The sequence below is a fragment of the Loxodonta africana genome, chromosome 11, assembly GCF_030014295.1.
Source record: "Loxodonta africana isolate mLoxAfr1 chromosome 11, mLoxAfr1.hap2, whole genome shotgun sequence".
In the NCBI taxonomy this organism is placed as follows: domain Eukaryota; kingdom Metazoa; phylum Chordata; class Mammalia; order Proboscidea; family Elephantidae; genus Loxodonta; species Loxodonta africana.
This window is the reverse complement of record NC_087352.1, coordinates 76,540,916-76,561,134: the sequence shown is the minus strand read 5'-3', so window position 1 is coordinate 76,561,134 and position 20,219 is coordinate 76,540,916. Positions and strand designations below refer to the sequence as shown.

General features: G+C 34.9%; 2 protein-coding genes across 10 annotated transcripts in view; both read right to left on the bottom strand.

Annotated features, from left to right (window-relative positions):
- B4GALT6 (beta-1,4-galactosyltransferase 6) overlaps window positions 1-20,219 on the bottom strand; it is a 347,211-nt gene that overhangs the window by 288,616 nt on the left and 38,376 nt on the right. The gene's annotated exons all lie outside the window — the stretch shown is intronic.
- Window positions 1-20,219, bottom strand: part of TRAPPC8 (trafficking protein particle complex subunit 8) — a 113,455-nt gene that overhangs the window by 57,947 nt on the left and 35,289 nt on the right. For 7 of the 9 annotated variants that reach the window (XM_010586788.3, XM_023543904.2, XM_010586789.3 and 4 more), the window contains 6 exons: window positions 18,926-19,019; window positions 18,048-18,307; window positions 17,577-17,692; window positions 16,717-16,867; window positions 10,798-10,898; window positions 7,010-7,115 (listed from right to left, as the gene is read on the bottom strand). In XM_010586788.3, coding sequence (XP_010585090.2) covers window positions 7,010-7,115; window positions 10,798-10,898; window positions 16,717-16,867; window positions 17,577-17,692; window positions 18,048-18,307; window positions 18,926-19,019 — 828 coding nt within the window. The remainder of the gene's footprint in view (window positions 1-7,009; window positions 7,116-10,797; window positions 10,899-16,716; window positions 16,868-17,576; window positions 17,693-18,047; window positions 18,308-18,925; window positions 19,020-20,219) is intronic. The other 2 variants (XM_003406339.4, XM_023543906.2) reach the window with 1 other exon arrangement.

The window sequence follows — 20,219 nt, the reverse complement described above, 5'->3', positions numbered from 1 at the left end:
TAATTTCAACATAGTATAGGTACATAAAAAAAATGTTCACCCAACACAGACCACTGATAATTATAAACTATCATAAAATTATATTAGAGCTAAAACAGATCCTGGGGATTCATCTAGTAAGCACTAACTAAATTATAGTTATTATTATCTATTTCAAACTCTTCATTTCACATGACAAAAACTAAATGATCAGGTAATTCTTCTAGGAGGATCCAAAAGATAGTAAGTGGAAAAATCAGGAATATACAAAAGACTAGCGGTTCTTGATTAATGATTTACATCAGAATTAGGAACTTCCTTTTTATTTTTTTAATGTTTTCTTTGTAAAATTATTTAAAATAATAAACTTTTATTTTAAACAATAAACGTTTGAATGAAATAGTGAACATTTTGTTTTCCCTCCCGTGCATGCCTCATCCCGTTTGCCAGAGGGAACTACTGTTACCAGCCTGGTGTTGGTGTATAGCATTGCTCTCTCCATATGTACACATGCTTATACACCTTATAGTTGTTTTTTTAAAAATATACATAAATATATAAATGTTATTACACATGGTATTCTGTGTCTTCCTTTCTTTATGGACATCTTTCTAAGACATCTACTATCTCATCAGTTTTAAAAACAAATTGCATTGCATTATATAAATGGACTATAATTTATTAATATAGTACCCAATTGATTTATTATTATTACCATGTTTTTCTTACTACAAAAAAATGCTTCAATAAGCATCTTTATAAAAACATTTTTGAATAATTGCACAAACATTTCTATAAATTTCTGGGAGTAGAGCCACTGGGTTAACAAAAGCTATTCAGCTACTTCAAATATTAATCAATACAGCCAAACTGCTAGGAAAAAAGTAGTACCAATCAATATTTGCATCAACAAAGAATGAGAGTGCATGTTTTCCACTCTATTCAAAAATCATTTTTTTCTTTTTAATCTATCTAATAAAAAAAAGTAACATCTTATTAATTAACATGCATTTCTTTACTAGAAGGCTGTTCATCGTCTCCTATGCTTAAAGGCCTCTGTACTTTTCTATGAATCCCCTGTTTATACCCTTTGTGAATGGGTTTTTGTGACTCTTCTGGTTTGTAAGGGCCCTTTCTATACTTATCAATATTAGTCCTCTTCATACATTTTGCAAACAGTATTTACCAGTTTGACATGGACGAGTTTATTCTTTTCTGGTCCAGCATATTGTCTTTGCCTTTAGGGCTTCAAGATATTACATAAAATTAAGAAACGATGCTTCCATTCTCAGATATTAAAAAATATTCTCCTGTATTTTCTTCCAGTAATTTTTTTTTAATTTCATTTCTTATATTGGTTTCATTTTTTATAATACAGCTAAGCAGACCATAAATTATTATCATATAATGAGTAAGGTAGGAATCCAAACCCAAAGAGCTGGTCAGATGTTGTAATACCATTCAATAAATAAAGTATCTTTCCCGCTGATTTTAAATGACACCTTAATTATATATAATATTTAAATTTCCATTGTACACCATTATTCTGTCTACTCCTATCACTGTAAATAGTTTTAATCCCTATAGCTTTATAATGCATTTAATATTTAAGCCAAAAAAAAAAAAACCCACTGTCATCAAGTCGACTAGGACACACAGCACACAGCGACCCTATAGGACAGTAGAACTGCGCCACAGGGTTTCCAAGAAGTAGGTGGTGAATCTGAACTGCCAACCTTTTAGTTAGCAGCTGAAGCTCTTCGCCACTGTGCTACCAGGGGAGGTAATTCTCTCTAATTTTTTCTTCTATTTCAAAATTTTGCTCAGGCCTCTCAATAGACTTTCATATTTTTTTTTTTTCTTAAAGCCCTGTCCATTTCTTAAATTTATTTCTAGTATGTACATAAACACACAAACACACCATCCATCCATCCACCATCCATCCATCCATCCATCCATCATCCATCCAGCCACCATCCATCCATCCACCCACCCACCCATCCACCCATTTTTTAATTGTCTCTGAAACTTCAGTAAACCCAAATCTTGGATGGGTTGCAATCCCGGACATTCTGATTAAGATGAGGAATACATCCTGGGTCTTTTTGTTTTGTAAATGACTCTAACATACGATCCAGTTAAGAACTGCAGTAAGACCTTGGCATTCTCAAATTTAACACTCAAGAACTGGCCAATTCAGGGGTGACCTGAAAGTCCATAAAAAAAAAAAAAAAAAAATCAATTCAGCTGAAGCAAAATCTGACTCTTACATGAAGTAAGGTTGTTGTCTGAGAATCAGTCTGCAGAACTAAATACCCTACATTCATATCTCCCTGCAGCTTTGTTCTTTATTAACCCATAAACCCTGTCTCTTATAGTAACATCCAAAATAATAAAAACTGTTGCTTTATATTTAAAAAAAAGGGCCCTGAAAAGAATGACAACTGCTACCTATGTTGATGAAAAAGAGAAATGAAAGGATTTCACAAAGTAACAGTTTTATCCAGAAAGCAGAGGCTTTGGATGAATTGAAAAATAAAATTTAAATTTAGGAGTCATGCATATTTATAATATGACAAGTCCATTATCTATGCTCTATGAGAAACTAAGGGAAAAAAATCTGTGAGAGCTACAGCAAGAACTCCAGCCTACGAAAACTTTGCTCATAACCAAGAGAAAATTTTTGTAAAAACTAAAAAGGCAGCATTAATTTATGAGGATATGTAGAGAAAAACAGGATCTGAGATAGAAGCTTCAATAAACATTTTCATAAAAACAAGAGTGACAAAGGGATCAGTTACACCTACTTAACTGAATAAAATCTCAAATTAGGGATGGCTCTAAAATTTTAAGTTTTTTTCTTCACATAACTGGAAAGTTAAGTGGAAAAATGCTATCGGCTAATAGAGAGAGTCCCACCAAAGCTGGAGAAACTCAAAAACTTGCTGTCATTATCATTCCTGAGAAACTGATATTCCCATATTTAAACACAGTTACAGACAACAAGGGCTATAAGACCTGAATAAATGTACAACACAGACACAGGTCAGGAAAAGGAATTACATCATAAGTACTAAATTCAGACACAGTTTGCTATGTGGCGGTAATGTGCTATGTTTTATCATTAAGTTGGGTTTGCCCTACCATTCTGAGAATTCCAGGGCATGAAACAAGAATAAGACACTCTTGCTCATAAATTTGAGGTCCAAAAAATAAATGAAGTAAAATCACAACTCTTTCACCATGGCCTCATAGGTGTGTTTTTACTATAACGGCAACCAAAACCGAAACCAAACCCAGTGCCATCAAGTGGATTCCGACTTACAGCGACACTATAGGACAAAATAAACTATCCCATAGAGTTTCCAAAGAGCACATGGCGGATTCAAACTGCCAAACCTTTGGTTAGCAGCCATAGCACTTAACCGCTACGCCACAAGGTTTTCCACTATAACGGTATTAAGCAAAAATCTGGGGAATACAACTCACGAATGTCAAGAGTCTGTGGTATGTCTCTTAGCTCCCTATCCTCAAGGCCAGTGTACTTTTCACTCTATTATACAGCCTTTCTATTTAATAAAATGTACACCATAAATACAAGTTAAAATTTAGTTAAGAGTTAACATAATTTTATACATACTATGTCTAGTCAACTTAATTTTCAAGTTATCTCAAAGAAATACATGAATGGTATAGAGAAAAGGTCAAAAGTCAGTCAAGTATCTCAAAGTCACCAGGCTCTCCATCGAGAATCACAATTCCCATCCCTATCCCCACCCCAAGGCAGTAAATGACAATGAAAAATTCCCTAGACTCTCATTAGAAAATAAATCATCCAGGTTTGAGAAAGAAAGGTGAAAACAAAGAGATAGAAAAGAGAAGAATGGCAGAAAACAACAAGGTTATAATGCAGAGAAGAACTTGCTCTGAAAAATTTTTATTCAAGCTGCTGAACCATAAATTCATTTTACACTTACTGATAATCCCTGGATTGAGAAACATACTTAAACTCAAGTAAAATTATTTATTATAATGTAGTACACATCAATATACCCAAAAGCCTATATTCAGCTCTACCAAACAGCTTATGTCTGACATCTGTTTATATAGGTCAGTGTTCACGCAACAGCAATTTCTAAACATTTTTAATTTCACCCCTGAATCTAACTAGTAATATCTTACAGAAGCCTTTATAGAAGAACCTTTAGAAGGTTCAGTTTGACAATGATCTGTACAGCATCTACCATGTGACAAACCTAGTGTTAGGGACTAGGGATAAAAATGTTGAAGGTAAAACTACGATGAGATTCCATCTCACACCAACAAGGCTGGCATTAATCCAAAAAACACAAAATAATAAATGTTGGAGAGGCTGCGGAGAGATTGGAACTCTTATACACTGCTGGTGGGAATGTCAAATGGTACAACCACTTTGGAAATCTATCTGGCGTTATCTTAAACAGTTAGAAATAGAACTACCATACAATCCAGAAATCCCACTCCTCGGAATATACCCTAGAGATACAAGAGCCTTCACACAAACAGATATATGCACACCCATGTTTATTGCAGCTCTGTTTACAATAGCAAAAAGCTGGAAGCAACCAAGGTGTCCATCAACGGATGAATGGGTAAATAAATTGTGGTATATTCACACAATGGAATACTACGCATCGATAAAGAACAGTGACGAATCTCTGAAACACTTCATAACCTGGAGGAACCTGGAAGGCATTATGCTGAGCGAAATTAGTCAGAGGCAAAAGGACAAATATTGTATAAGACCACTATTATAAGATCTTGAGAAATAGTAAAAACTGAGAAGAACACATACTTTTGTGGTTACAAAGGAGGGAGGGAGGGAGGGAGAGGGTTTTTTATTGATCAGTCAGTAGATAAGAACTGCTTTGGGTAAAGGGAAAGACAACACTCAATACATGGAAGGTCAGCTCAATTGGACTAGACCAAAAGCAAAGAAGTTTCCGGGATAAAATGAACGCTTCAAAGGTCAGCGGAGCAGGGGCGGAGGTCTGGGGAACATGGTTTGAGGGGACTTCTAAGTCAACTGGAAAAATATTTCTAGTATGAAAACATTCTGCATCCCACTGTGAAATGTGGCGTCTGGGGTCTTAAAGGCTAACAAGCGGCCATCTAAGATGCATCAATTGGTCTCAACCCACCGGGAGCAAAAGAGAATGAAGAACACCAAGGTCACACGACAACTAAGAGCCCAAGAGACAGAAAGGGCCACATGAACCAGAGACCTACATCATCCTGAGACCAGAAGAACTAGTTGGTGCCCGGCTACAATCGATGACTGCCCTGACAGGGAGCACAATAGAGAACTCCTGAGGGAACAGGAGATCAGTGGGATACAGACCCCAAATTCTCATAAAAAGACCATACTTAATGGTCTGACTGAGACTAGAGGAATCCCGGCGGCCATGGTCCCCAGACCTTCTGTTGGCACAGGACAGGAACCATCCCTGAAGACAACTCATCAGACATGAAAGGGACTGGTCAGCGGGTGGGAGAGAGATGCTGATGAAGAGTGAGCTAATTATATCAGGTGGTCACTTGAGAGTGTGTTGGCAACTCTTGTCTGGAGAGGGGATGGGAGGATAGAGAGAGAGGGAAGCTGGCAAAATTGTCACGAAAGGAGAGACTGAAAGGGCTGACTCAATAGGGGGAGAGCAAGTGGGAGTACAGAGTAAGACGTATGTAAACTTTTATGTGACAGACTGATTGGATTTGTAAATGTTCACTTGAAGCTTAATAAAAGTTAAAAAAAAAAAAATGTTGAAGGCAACAGTTACCTGTGCTTAAAGAGTTAACAGCTTAAACATAAGTTCCAATATAATGTGGCAAGTTGGGTCCTACATCATATGAGACAGCAGAATAGCAACACTTAGGATAACTTGCAGGTATTGGGGAAGACTATTTGAAGGATATGACTAATATAAGGATTAGTAAATTAGGCAAAGAAAGAGGAAAGGGGCCATAGTCCAAAAGAAAGATATTAAAGACATGAACCAGGACAGTAGCAGGAGGAGTTTAAGAAAAAGAATGAAAAAAAAGGAAAGATAAATGAAATATTTGGAGATATAAAGAGAAAACATGTTTAAGAGGTTAATCCCCCTCCCCAACTGTTATTGACTAAATGGAGCTATAGGAGCATCTCAAGCAATAAGAAGCTCATCAGTGATAACATAATTTAAGACCACAATATATCAGGTAAGAGACTTTATGAGTTTAGTTATCGATAACGTTCACTTGAGGTGCCTGAGAGACATTCAAATACACAAGTCTGAAAGACAGCTGGCCATACAAGTCAAGGTTCATGAGCTTTAAAGCTTAAGTTTATAAATGTGAACAAAATCACTCAAAAAATATGTAAAAAGTGCAGTGGCCCAAGGATTAAAACCACGAGGTACATTACATTCAAGAGGCAAACAAAAGTGCTGTTTGATTTTGTTCTTTTCTTCTCAAAGTATTCACCTAAAAACTGTGTCTTTAACCATACAGTACTTATAAAGAAGTTACTATCATCCTTTACAAGCCTATAGTCAAAAGCAACTATAAATGGGCTGCTTTTCTTTTCCAAATATTCATAATACTTTTTTTTTTTAATGCCTAAGATGATATTCTTAAAAAGTTCATACTAGTCAAAAACAAGATTAAAACTTCTTCAATGATTATTCTTCTAAGTATCAAATTTGTATTAGGAACAATGTGCATGTATGTGGCTTTAAATACTGTTATACATAGGACGGAACATAATTCAGAGAAGATGTTCAGTACATGTTTGTGGTTAATAACAATGAACTATGCTCTGAAAATCTCAAATTTACTTTATAAAAAATTACATTTAATATTAATTCAACAAATGACTGAAGTAACCATGTTATAAATTCCCAAAGAGAAACTTCTCCTAATTGTATGCTTTGTACACAAGAAAAAAGACACACAGTTAAAAAATTAAGAAACAATAATATAATAATTACTGTATGACATTATACAATTACAGTACCTCACTGGTCAACCGTATTAGGAGAGCTGCAGCCTCTGAATATTTGCTTTGGCTTTTTAAAATTTCAGCACTAAGCAACACACATCTTTCAGCCAACACCATATTCCTAAAAAAAAAAGACAAAAAAATATAATTAGCACTACAATAATACCTGAGCACATCATGGAAACCACCTGTTCAATACATTTCCAATTCCATTTTTCAAGAAAGAAGTTCATCTTATTTTCCACTTACCAAAAAGATTAAAATCTTCATTCTCATAACTCATCAAAACGTACTCTTATCATATAATTTTATAGTGAGAATACGATGTAAAGTCACATTTCCTGCATGCAAAAAGCTAGAACGCAACTGGTATTTCTGAATCAGACACTAACAAAAATTGCTCTGAGTAGAAAGGAATATAAATATTTCACCTACATTTCTTTCTTCTTCATCACTGCAAACTCTAGTCAGGTTTTTCACTTTTGTGGCTACTGTTACGAATGTTTAGGTATTTTCCCTCTAGGAGTACCATTGAGATGTTTCAACTGGAGATGGGATAGGGCCAGTGTTGCCTGACCAATTCCTGAGCTAATTTTTCTTTGTAAAAATACACAATCAGTTGATTTTTCTTTATGGACTACCATGTCAATAATCAATGATTAGGTTATTTATTCTTGAAAATACTTAAAATAAATGAAAATGCTCTTACTGTTAAATTACAAGAGGAAATCTTTTTGTTGGAAAACATTAAGGAAAGTTTTTCTTTTTACTTTCTAATCATTGTATTAAAATACTTCTTGGCTTTAAAATTACAACCAAAGCTTGCTAACTTGAACTAACTGTGGAAGGCTATTCTGAACAATTGTATTTTAAAACTACAATTTACAACTTTCAAAACTTACTACAGTGATATGCCATAAACTTTTTACAAGTCATTGTTTTTTTCTGAGAAGGCTAGCATTTTGAAAACCTAAGATTGTTTTAACGAACACAAAAGACTAACTCCTAATTACAAACACCTACTTGACAGCATTGGTTTTTTTTTTTTTGGTATTCATATCTGGGGAAACCCTGGTGGCGTAGTGGTTAAGAGCTATGGCTGCTAACCAAAAGATCAGCAGTTTGAATCCACCCGGAGCTCCTTGGAAACCGTATGGGGCAGTTCTACTCTGTTCGATAGGGTCACTATAAATTGGAATGGACTGTACCGCAATGGGTACAGTATGGTATTCATATGCAGGGAAATCCTGGTGGTGCAGCGGTTAAGAGTCACAGCTGCTAACCAAAAGGCTGGCAGTTCAAATCCACTAGGCGCTCCGTGGAAACCCTATGAGGCAGTTCTACTCAGTCCTGTAGGGTTGCTATGAGTTGGAATCAACTCGACCGCAACAGGCTTGGTTTTTTTTAATTCATATATGGAGCCCTGGTGGTACAGTGGTTAAGAGCTATGGCTGCTAACTCAAGGTCAGCAGTGTATCTACCAGCCACTCCTTGGAAATCCTATGGGGCAGTTCTACTCTCCTTTACAGTTGCTATGAATCAGAATCCAGTTGATGGCAATGGGTTTGGCTTTTTTTTTAATTCATATATAATATGCTAAGTTCTCAAAAATTTTTTCTTAAATAACCTTTCTAAAGTCCCTTAAATCTTAATAGTATCATTTTTAAAAAATTATTATCTCTATTTTACACGTGAGGAAACTGAGGCCCAGACACGTTCAAGCAATGTGCCAAGGTCTCACAGCTGGTAAGTAGCCAAGTCCAGTTAACACTATTATTTTGCTTATTTAGTCTGACTTCTCACCTATTTCCTCACGTAGTCAGTTACTAGGACACAAGGCTATAAGCCCAGGATTTTATATATTCAAGCAGTGTTTTAAAAACACATTTATGTTTGCACAGTACACGTGCTAAGGAGTCAAACATTTCTATGACACAATCCGTAGATTAAAAGTGGAAACTGCTACAAACCAGGGAATAAACATGGAACGATTACTTCGTATTATGATTTGGGGGAGGAAGGAAAGAAAGTGAAAGCTTCACAAAAAAATAAAAATTTAAGAAAGCCCTTTAAGCATAAATAAGATTTCATCACTTAAAAAATGGAGCATGGCACGCTAAGAATGCACTGCCAACGCAAAGGTAATATTGAATCTCCTGTATTTTAAGAAAACGTATTGTCATTTTAACATTTCTGAGATCAAGAAGCTTCTTACAATTGACATGTATGATTAACGCTGTATTTCTAATTTATGCCAAAATGTCTATTATTAGATTGATGATGTTACTAATTATGGTGTCTTAGAATGAATATCATAAGGTAGCTGCGTAACGGTAAGGTTGCATTTAGAAAAGGTATGTAGTCTACTGTAGACAGGACAAAACTAGATGGCCACCAATGTTATTTGGCTATCTGGGTTGTTAGGGATTTTCCCTTTTATCTGGCATCATTCCATTACATCTCTCCCAAAACTCTGAGCTTCATAAAACAAGGAAGATCTTTACACAGAAAGTGCAAACTTCTTGAAACTCTTTTATTCCTGTGGCTTCCTTGAACTCTCCTAGTTCTACCTCTTGAGTCTTTCTTTCCTTTTCAGTCTCTTTCAGTGGTTCCTCTTTCACAGGAGGCTGTACCTTCTGCTAGAATCTCTAAATATATTCTCAAGTAGATTATAAAGTTTAAGAGATGAGATCAATACTAGCTCCAACATTTGTTAACTGTGTGCCCTTAGGGCAAGTTAAGCTTTTAAGCTTCAGTTTCCTCAACTGTGACATGGGGACAATAAGTAGTAACCAGCACTTCATAGAACTGCTGTGAAGATTAAACAAGCTTTGGCAAAGTGGCAAATGCTAAGCATTCAATAAATGTTCATTATTATTTTGTTATTAACGTTGTGATGTTGTAAACACATTAGTATTACTACTACTGCTACTATTTCTACTTCAATAACATGCCTCTCATCTCTGCCTTCCAACCCGTCCATACTGCCTAGAAAAGTCAGATTTGTCTTTCTGGAAAATAACTTTTATTATGTCAAGGCTCTACTCAATATTCAACACCTTCCCATTTACTATTACATAAATTCTGACTACACCTTAACAACAAACAGATGACAGTTACGGCTCCCCACACTGATTTACCTCCAACTACCTTTCCAAATTTCCATCTATACAAACCCTCCATCTATCCAGGACTTCAGCCTCTTTCACCAGTAATGCTGCATCCAAAACATTATTCCTGCCAATCACAATTACTGGCTATCAAATCTCAACCATCATTCTTTCAAGGCCTATTCATCAAACACCCATGAAACCTCCTCTGGCCACTTTCAGGCCAGTTCAGAGTCTGCCTGCAGATGTGAAGTTCTAACTCCTACAGAGTTCCAATAGAAGTCACTCTGTGTACAAAGCACGTCTCCTTTTCTTCCCTGGACTAGTATTTAACTCTTCATGCTTCGCCTACTTAACAAGGGAAGTTCAAAATGGCCGATCTCTGGCTTGACAGGAGTTAAGGTTAAAGATGCCCCCATAATACAAATCACCCTCAATATAACGGATAACCTCAACATTACATGTAACAAATTCCTAGAGCACACACCCAAACAAAGTAACGGAACAGGAAGTAATGAAACAGTGATTAAAAAAAAAAAAATCTCACCTTATCTCTGGCTTTATCATTTTGATTTTTAAATAAGGTTTAAGGCATGAAAAACAGTAAGACAACAAACCATTTTTATCTAATAAAAGTATAAATGTCAAACTTAATCTCTAAATGGATAGTAAATAAATATTATAGTCACCTACTTGCAGATATCCCTGTATGTCTGGATTGCTGTGTCCATGTAATGAGCAGGGTATGGCCTAGGTGCTCCTGGCTGAAGGAAAGCTGACACTGCAGCCATTTCCTAAAGGAAAAGACATCATTTATGCTATTTCAAAAGGAGAAATATTCTTACAGTTTTGCCAGGGCTTCAAACCGGTTCTAAATGGTTCAGCCACAGTCAAAGGAAACAAGGGAGTTTACACACTGCACAGCAACCAAGTGGATTTTCACCCAAGTAGGAAACAGGCAATGGTGCCTACTCAAAGATGACGGCCGGCAACGCGGCTTTGAATGTGTCTCACTCTTCACAGACCTGCCAATAATCCAGTCTCCTGCATCAGGCTCAGGAGATTGGATTATTGGCAGAACTAAGGAGAGCAACACACATTCACAGTGGTACATTTGGCTGCCATCTCTGAACAGGAGCTGCTGCCTATCTCTCACTCGGGTCAAAATCCACTTGCAAAAAATGTTGCTATGCAATGTGTAAACTTCCCTGGTTTCCCTCGGTCATGACCGAACTGCTTAGACCTGGTTCGAAGCCCTGGGTTTAGCATACGTGAAGCCTAAAAACTGGAATAAAATTTGTTAGTTTTTTTTTATGTATGAACATTTATAAATTTTATAACCTAAGGCAAACTTGAAAATATATTTATACTCTTTTAGGACTACAATTCTTTAGTCAAGTTTTGAAGTCTGTCATTCAGTATTTAAATGAGATTTTCAAGTCCTAGCGAACACTTTGGGTTATGGTATATATATCATACCAAGTAAGCCTAGCTTAAGATTTCTGCTACCACTTCTTCCCCTGTTCTTCCCTATTCCTCACAAGTAGAGAACAAACCAATAAAAGGATCATACAAAGAGACAAAAAAAGTACATCTCTTTCCAATTTACTGGAATCAAAATATTAAAAAAAGGGTTCAGAACAGCTTGCACTATCAATATATTCTGCTATTTACACAGTCTAGTTTCTATTATGGAAGCCCTGGTGGCGTAGTTTCTATCATATCATAGAGAAGGTATAAAGACCATTTCTTAGATATGTATTACTGTTGATTTTCTAGGCCTTCTTACTTCATTGTTAAAACCAATACCACTGTCATAAATCCTATGACTTTAGTCAATAATTCAAATACTATGTTATGGTGCTAAAGGATTTAGAAATAAAGACTGAACTACAGATTTTGGCTCACAGTATAATATCCTATTATATCTATACTTGTGCTGTAATACAGATCAAGTTTTAACTAAAACTTAGCTAGAAGAGTTCAACAACAAAACGACAAACAATCCAATTAAAATATGGGCTAAGCACTTGAATAGACACTTCTCCAAAGAATAGACATGAATAGATGCTCAATGTCATTATTAAAAACCAGTTGTCATTGAGGGTTTTCAATGGCTGTTTTTCAAAAGCAGATCATGGTACCTTTCTTCCAAGGTACCTCTGGGTGGACTCGAACCTACAACCTTTTGGTTAGTAGTCAAACACATTAAATGTCTGCACCACACAAAAAACCAAACCTGCTGCCATCAAGTCAATTCCAACTTATAGAGACCCTGTAGCTCTATTAATCATTAGGGAAATGCAAATGAAACCAACAATAACATACCACTGCACACCCACTGGCATGGCTAATATCAGAAAAACAGAAAACAACAGGATGTGGAGAAGTTGGAACGCTCATTCATGGCTGGTGGGAGGGTAAAATGGTGTAGCCACTATGGAAAAAGTTTGGTGACACCTCAAAAAGTTAAACAAAGAATTATCATATGACCCAGGAACTACACTCCTAGGTATAAACAGTAAAACCTACAAAAGCTGGAACCTGTGCAAGGCAGGAACTTGTCTGAGAAGGAAAACTCAAATATTTTCCACTAATAGAGAGCAACAAAAAAGTGGTGACACTGCATCTACCTACTACATGGAAATTCTTGGGTAAGTCACTTAATTTTTCTGTGTCTTTGTTTCCTCGATCGTGAAGTAGGGGTACTAACAGTACACACCTCTTAGAATTGTTGTGAATTTTAAATAAATTAATATATGTAGAACACTTAGAAAAGTGCCAAGTCCTTGGTAAATGCTCTGTAAGTGGTAGCTATCATTATCCAAGGATTTCTGCTTGGGGTTCTTAAGCAAAGGCCCCTTAATCTTATCATGTATTTTGAAGGAAGGATAAGGAAAGAATTTAGATCCTTAGGACTCTTTGGAAATTATGCTTCTTACAGTTTACAGAATTTTAAATGGACAAATGTAAATATAATACAGCAAAACCTGCAAAAGCCAGAACGTGTGTAAGGCAGAAACCTGTCAAAGAATGAAAACTTAAATATTTTCCACTAAAATGAGCAATAAAAAAGTAGTAAGACTGCACCCTGTCAAAGGTGGAATACTTGCGAGACCTGGAAAAACAAGGCAGTCCTGTCAAGTTCCAGCTCTCACAGGTTTCAATGTACGTATTTTATCACAATAAAAAATTCAAAATAAAAATATAGTTAGAAATAAACTAGAAATCTTCATAAATCTGAAAATAAACCTATTAATACCATAGTCCAGTGTGAGGACAAATAAATGTATTTCTTTGCAATCTTATTTAAAATAAAACACATACATACACTGAAGCACTTGAGTTATCTAGAACCTATGATTAAAGCCTTTAACCTGACAGACTAAGTTCCATGACAACATGAACCATATCTGCTTCAGGATACCTCTGTGTCCTCAGCACTTGGCACAGTGTCTGCTCTAAAATTTACTGAGTAAACTAAATAGAAATATGTTATATCTACATGATAAAATATTCTATAGTTCTGAAACATGTTTTCTTAACTAGTTTTTACTTTTACTAATAGCTATAGTGAATATACAGTATAATTCTATAATGTACAAAAATGTTTAACTTAGATTGAATATACAATATATAATATACAGAATATACAGTATATATAATACTACACTGTACAAAGACTGTACTTACTGTATGAATCCTATATATAGTAAATACATATTTATATTCATATATATGAATCCTATATATACTATATATATATAATTTTTTTTATATATACTACACATTTAAAAGCCAAAAAAACCCAAACCCGTTGCCATCGAATCAATTCTGACTCATAGTGACCCCACAGGACAGAGCAGAACTGCCGCCCCAGGGTTTCCAAGGAGCGACAGGTAGATTCAAACTGCCGGCCTTTTCGTTAGCAGCCAGCCGGAGCTCTTAACCATTACGCCACCTGGCCTCCCACACATACATAAATAAAATTATACTAAGAAAAAAATTCTATGGGAAAAATGAGCCAATTTGTAAACTAATTCCCAATTTACTTCTGCTGTAAACATTAAATCAATATATAAAAATTAACATTATTTCTACAGAAGCAGTGAGAACACTCAGAATAATCACCCCAAGTTTCTGCATGATCCTCAATTGCCATCCATTAAATTATTTCTTATATTCTACAATGAATTAATAGAGTTTACAAAGATTTTCATTAAGAACTGAAGAGTAATCTAGCCTTCAGTTAATTATGACAAACAGCTAAAACATACTATCTCTTCAAGAATTTCTAGTATTGCTTTTGCTATGATACGCATTTTACCCTGTAGTTACCACAACTAAATATTATCTATAATTCCCACTACAAAGACATACAGTATAGTCTATTCTATCACAGCATACTTCTACCTTACCAGTTAGCTAATACGTGAATGGTAAGTAGGGAAATGATAATCAGTACAAATGAAATTTGTATTGGTTCTTAGCAACAGCAAATAGAGAATTACAACCTTCAGCAGGAAAAAGGAAAAAGCCCTCAATTCAGCTGCTGCACAGGCAGGAGCGCTCTGGCTATATTTTAAGAAAATAAAAAAATGAATACTTGCACTTTGGTGCACCTGGGACGCCCTCCCCAGAGAAATGCAGCCTCAGCCTTGCACAGCTCTTGGCTAAGGCAGGCTGCACTTCCTTCTGTGCTCACCTTCAGGGCAGCTCCACTGCTTAGGAGCTCCCCTTCCACTTGCACAAACCCTTCCACATCCAGCCAGTTTTCACATATTGGTTTTGTGTATCTTTTATATTCCCTGAGGCACTCTCCAGCATGCTGAACTGCCTGTCTAGATTATACAGGTTCTCTCCCAAGCTACTGTTTAATGTTTTTGTTAGTGCTCCTGTTATAAAGATGCACAGGTTTTGAGAGGACCTCCCCAACCCTACTTTTCCTCAAGGCCTATTTTCAGGGTAGGATTTTATAGACTACAATGATTTTCAGTTACACATATGTCATAGCAGATATGCCTTTTTTTCCAGTGTTAAACTATTTCCTCAAACATAATTCCCACTAATATCTCCACCTAAATCACATAAATGCTTTACTTACCAGATGGTAGATAAAGTGAAAAGGCTTAAGACCATAAAATCAAAGAATTTTTGTCCTATTTTTATAAGATTTTATCCATACTATACACAAATGTTCCATTTTTAAGTATATTTTATAATGCTAAAAGCGTATGTATATGGTATTAACAAAATAACATTAAGTATTTCTGATTCCACATTGGCTTATATTAGATGTATATCATGAAGAATCAGAGAATGTCTAGTCAAGTACAATTCACACAGTTTGTCAAACACTCATGAGCACAGCACTTCAGATCCTGAACAAGGTTTTTAAAAAACTGGCTGACTTTTTTCATTAAATATATGAGAGAAATAAAAAGAAATAGAGAAATAATTTTTGTATTTTAGCTTTACATTTTTAAGTTACCTCTTTTAATTTTATACACATATATTATTAAAATAAAGTCAAAATAGATACCAATTATTAAACAAGTGTTCATGTGATAATGATCAATCATGAAACTATTTAGAGTTCTAATACTTTTATTCTTCACACTTTTGTTTATGAGCTTTTTCAAAGATTAAGTAGAAAGCAACAGTGCTGGTATTACTCTTTTCTAAGCACACAAAGCAGATCACACATATATTTGTGACAAGTTTTCAAAATCATTTAAAAGTTTATAAGGCAACAAGTATAAAAAATTTTTCTAAAACATTTGAATGAATTTGCATGTTAATTATAAGAACTAACATAACCAATACTAACTGAGGGTTATTATACACAACAGTATGCAAAGTGCTATACATGCATTAACCTTATCTAATTCTACACCAAAAGGAGTCACATTTTACAGATGAGAAAACTGAGGCTTACAGATATTCAATAACTTGCCTAAGATCACCGTCTGTCTCACACCAACGTATAGGTTCTTAGTCAATATACAGTAAAACCTGCAAAAGCCAGAAACTGTGTAAGGGAGAAACCTGTCAGAGAAGGAAAACTCAAATATTTTCCACTAACAGAGAACGACAGATAAGACTGCAGCCTGCCAAAGGCAGAAAACCTGTGAGACACGGAAAAACACAGCAGTCCTGTCGAGTTCCAGCTCTCACAGGTTTCACTGTACAGTCTTCCATCAGGAAAAAAATTTCAAAAAACTGAAAAACATTTTTCAAGAGTTCTAAAATCATCTTTAAAAAATACCTACACTGTATACAAATGTTCCATTTTTAGGAATATTATACAAAAGTTTAAATTATACTTTGAATATAATAAAAAACAAAATTCATATTGAATTTTGAAAACTGACCAAACATTAGAAGGTATCAATCAAAACTAAGAAATCAACCCTCATATATGACCATCTTTAGATGCACTAGTTGGAGGGAAATAATTAGCTCAGCATAAACTAATTCAAAACCTATACAACACCATATGCTCCTTGAGTACAACTTTATCCCTAGGTATTTTGTTTGCCATTTCACAAACAAAAATTTCTAAATCATTTATGGTAGCAGAAATAAATCATAATACTACAGAATACCAACCAAGGCACCAGCCGCATAAAGCATTGCTTGTTCATTAAGAAAATCCTTTTTTGCAGTATGATAGCAACTATAAGCCAAATCATAATGCTGCACCAAAAAACATAAGTCAGCCATTTTCCTGATTTGTAGCTCTGGTGCTTCCGGTGGATACCTGTAAATACAAAATAAGTTACAAAAATAATTTACAATTTATGACCCCTAAACCATTAAATATTATAAAAAGCATAACGAGCTGCCAAACTGATCAGAATATGACGAAAACTGATCCTGCTTTACAAGAATTCTACCTCCAAGGAGAAAATGTCATTTCTCAAAGGTATTTGGAAACAGATAGTTACATCTAGATTTATTTAATTTAAAGACCTATACTAGGAACTTCTCAACACCAGACAAGTACTTCCTCCATGGTCAATTTATAAAGTAAATGCCTTATTCTAGGTGACTCACTTTTACATACAATGCGGAAAAAAAAAAAATCCAAAATAATTTTACTTTCCTTAAAACAGGATTTCATATTAAACAAATAAAATTTGCTAAACACGTGCCATGCCTTAGAAACGCTATACCACATTTTAGATAAAGAAAAATTACTAATGACTACCTAATCTAACTCCAATATTTTATAAAGGGAAACAGACCCAAAGTAAAGTGAATTTTCCCATCATCTTGTTTATTTTCTGATGTCCCATTCCTTAAAGTTTTTTTATTAATATATTTCATTTACAGTTACTGCTATTTATTATCTACCTAAGTTTTAATCAATATTAAACTAAAAAGGTAGTTACTTTTTGCAGGACATTATATAGTCAAACATTAGTCAGTGTCAAAAACAGGAAAATCCAAAATTATATTTCACTCACAGTAAACCAGATGTATTTTTCAGCTCATTAATGCTCTTTTCTGGAACTTTACTGCCACTAAACCATTTTTTAGTTGCAGAAAATAGAGATCGGCTCAAACCTTTTCTTGAGATTAGCTAAGGAAAAATATAAAATATGTTGATAAATATGGATAACTTAATCATTTTCTTTCACATACCTAAGGAAAAAACCCAACTAAAAAGCTTTAGTAATGAGCAAAGGTTCATTTTAATAACACTGATTTAAAGAAAACTGTCTGATACGCTGACAAAAGCCCTACTGAAAACAGGCCTTTACAGGGTTTAACAGAATTTCATCATTTATGGTAATTTTCAGTAAGTCCTAATATTGGCCTGTCTTAAAACAAAAACAAAACACTTCAAATACTTTAAACACCTTATACTACTATGTTTTCAAGTCTACTATATACTGAATTTTTTAAAATGCTAATTCAAAAAAATTAAGTCTTACCTGATCATTTAATTGCCGAATTGTCTTTTCTATATGTGGCAAAAGGCCCCGGAACGTGAATTCTTGTATAAATTGTCGAATTCTATCATGATCAGTAAGGGTTAAACATGCACCATGAATTATCCCAGTATTTATTTTCTTTGTTTCATGTGATGAGGAAGCAGGTTTTACATGATCTGGGCCATCAATGCTGTTAGAAGGGTCACTGGACTGGTCCAATTGAAGTGGGTGAGCTCTAAAGTTATTTGGTAAGCCATCTACTGAAAAACAGAGCTTTCTTTTACTCTCAGAATGCAATAAAAAATTGTGATAATACTACCATATTGCTAAAGAAAAAGAATAAGAATGTTGGAACTCTTAAATATCATCTTTCTGTGTATCTTGGACGTCTATGACACAATAACATTAACATTTTCCCCAGTAAAATTAGAGGGCTTGGATTAATGTTTGTTATATATAATAGAAATTTTAAAACTCATCTAAATCAAGAAGTGAAGAAAAGTAGAGTTTTTAAATAACATAAAGAATTGGTTTAAATAGTGTAATTAGGCCATAAAAAAATTAAAACAAAAAATTTTTAGAACTCTGACTACTCAAACTATACTTTTAAATACAGAAATAAAGCTCTCAAAATCATGTGAATTTGGGGGATAATCAATGTTGTGCATCACATGTTACCATGCTTTTTACAGAAGTATTTTAAAAACGAAATTTGTACCTTATTATAAAGCAAATTCTTAAATAAATAAAAAAAACCCAAATCACCCAATCTTTTTTAATGAAAAATTTCCCCATCTTTTACCAATAAAGGTCAGCATGCTTTCACAACAGTGTATATGCTTAATCAAAACAGAAACTTAGAGAAAGTATATCAAGACCTTTGACTTCGTTATCTAATCCATCCAATGAAAGCAAGTTACTATCAGAATTCTTATTTGAAGTTATAGTACACGGACCATCTTCATATGATTCCTATCAAAATAAAACAAAACAGCATTAGAAGCTATATTTAATCATCTAAGATACCATCAAATTATTCAACAACTATGGTTGCTCTGCCAATTGTTGGCATCATTTATTTTCTACAGCAAGACTCTTTTTTTCCAGTCCTCCAAATTCTTAACTTCTTTCATGTATCTTACATGATCACTCCAAATGGTTAAGTGGTACAGCTGCTAACCAAAATGTCAGCAGTTCAAACCCACCAGCCACTCCTTGGAAACCCTACAGAGCAGAGTTTCACCGTCCCATAGGGTTGCTATCAACTTGACGGCAATGGGTTTTTTTTTTTTGTTTATGTTCTTAAACTCCCTTTTACGCTCAACCTATTGCCCTAATGGAAAACCTGGTGGTATAGTAGTTAAGCACTATGGCTGCTAACCAAAAGGTAAACCAAAACCAAACCCAAACCGAGTGCGGTCGAGTCAATTCTGAGTCACAGCGACCCTATAGGACAGGATAGAACTGCCCCATAGAGTTTCCAAGGAGCGCCTGGCAGATTCGAACTGCTGACCCTTTGGTTAGCAGCCATAGCACTTAACCACTACGCCACCAGGGTTTCCAACCAAAAGACAAGAAGTTCAAATCCACCAGGCACTCCTTGGAAACTATGGGGCAGTTCTACTCTGACCTGTAAGGTCGCTATGAGTCAAAATCAACTCAACAGCAATGGGTTTGGTTTTTTTGGTTATTACCCTAATTCTTTTGAATTCAAATTATCTCTATCTCAGTATATCTGTTTATACACAGTTAACTGTATAAGTGTCTAAGCAAGGAACAACAGCAAGAAAGATGAATTACTAGAGTCAGGCAGGGGAGGAAAAGAGAAATGGTATGAAGACTCCTTGGTCACAAACATGGTGTTAGCATATTAGACTGAATTTTGAATATATCAAACAGTTTTGGAAAAATACTCCATTCAATGTTTATTTGTACAAAGGCATCTGCTGTTCACTCACCAAGAAAACATAAACTAAAAATACCCAACCTACTACACAAACCAGTAAATATGAGGTATTATTCTGAGTGTCACACTTCATGGGAAATACAGAAACTAGAACTTAATACGAGGAAGGTGACTAAGATAGAGAACAGTCTGCAACAGTATGCAAAAGAGTTGAAGAAAATGGGTATATTTAGCCTAGAAAAAAATAAAAGGGGACATGCAACTAT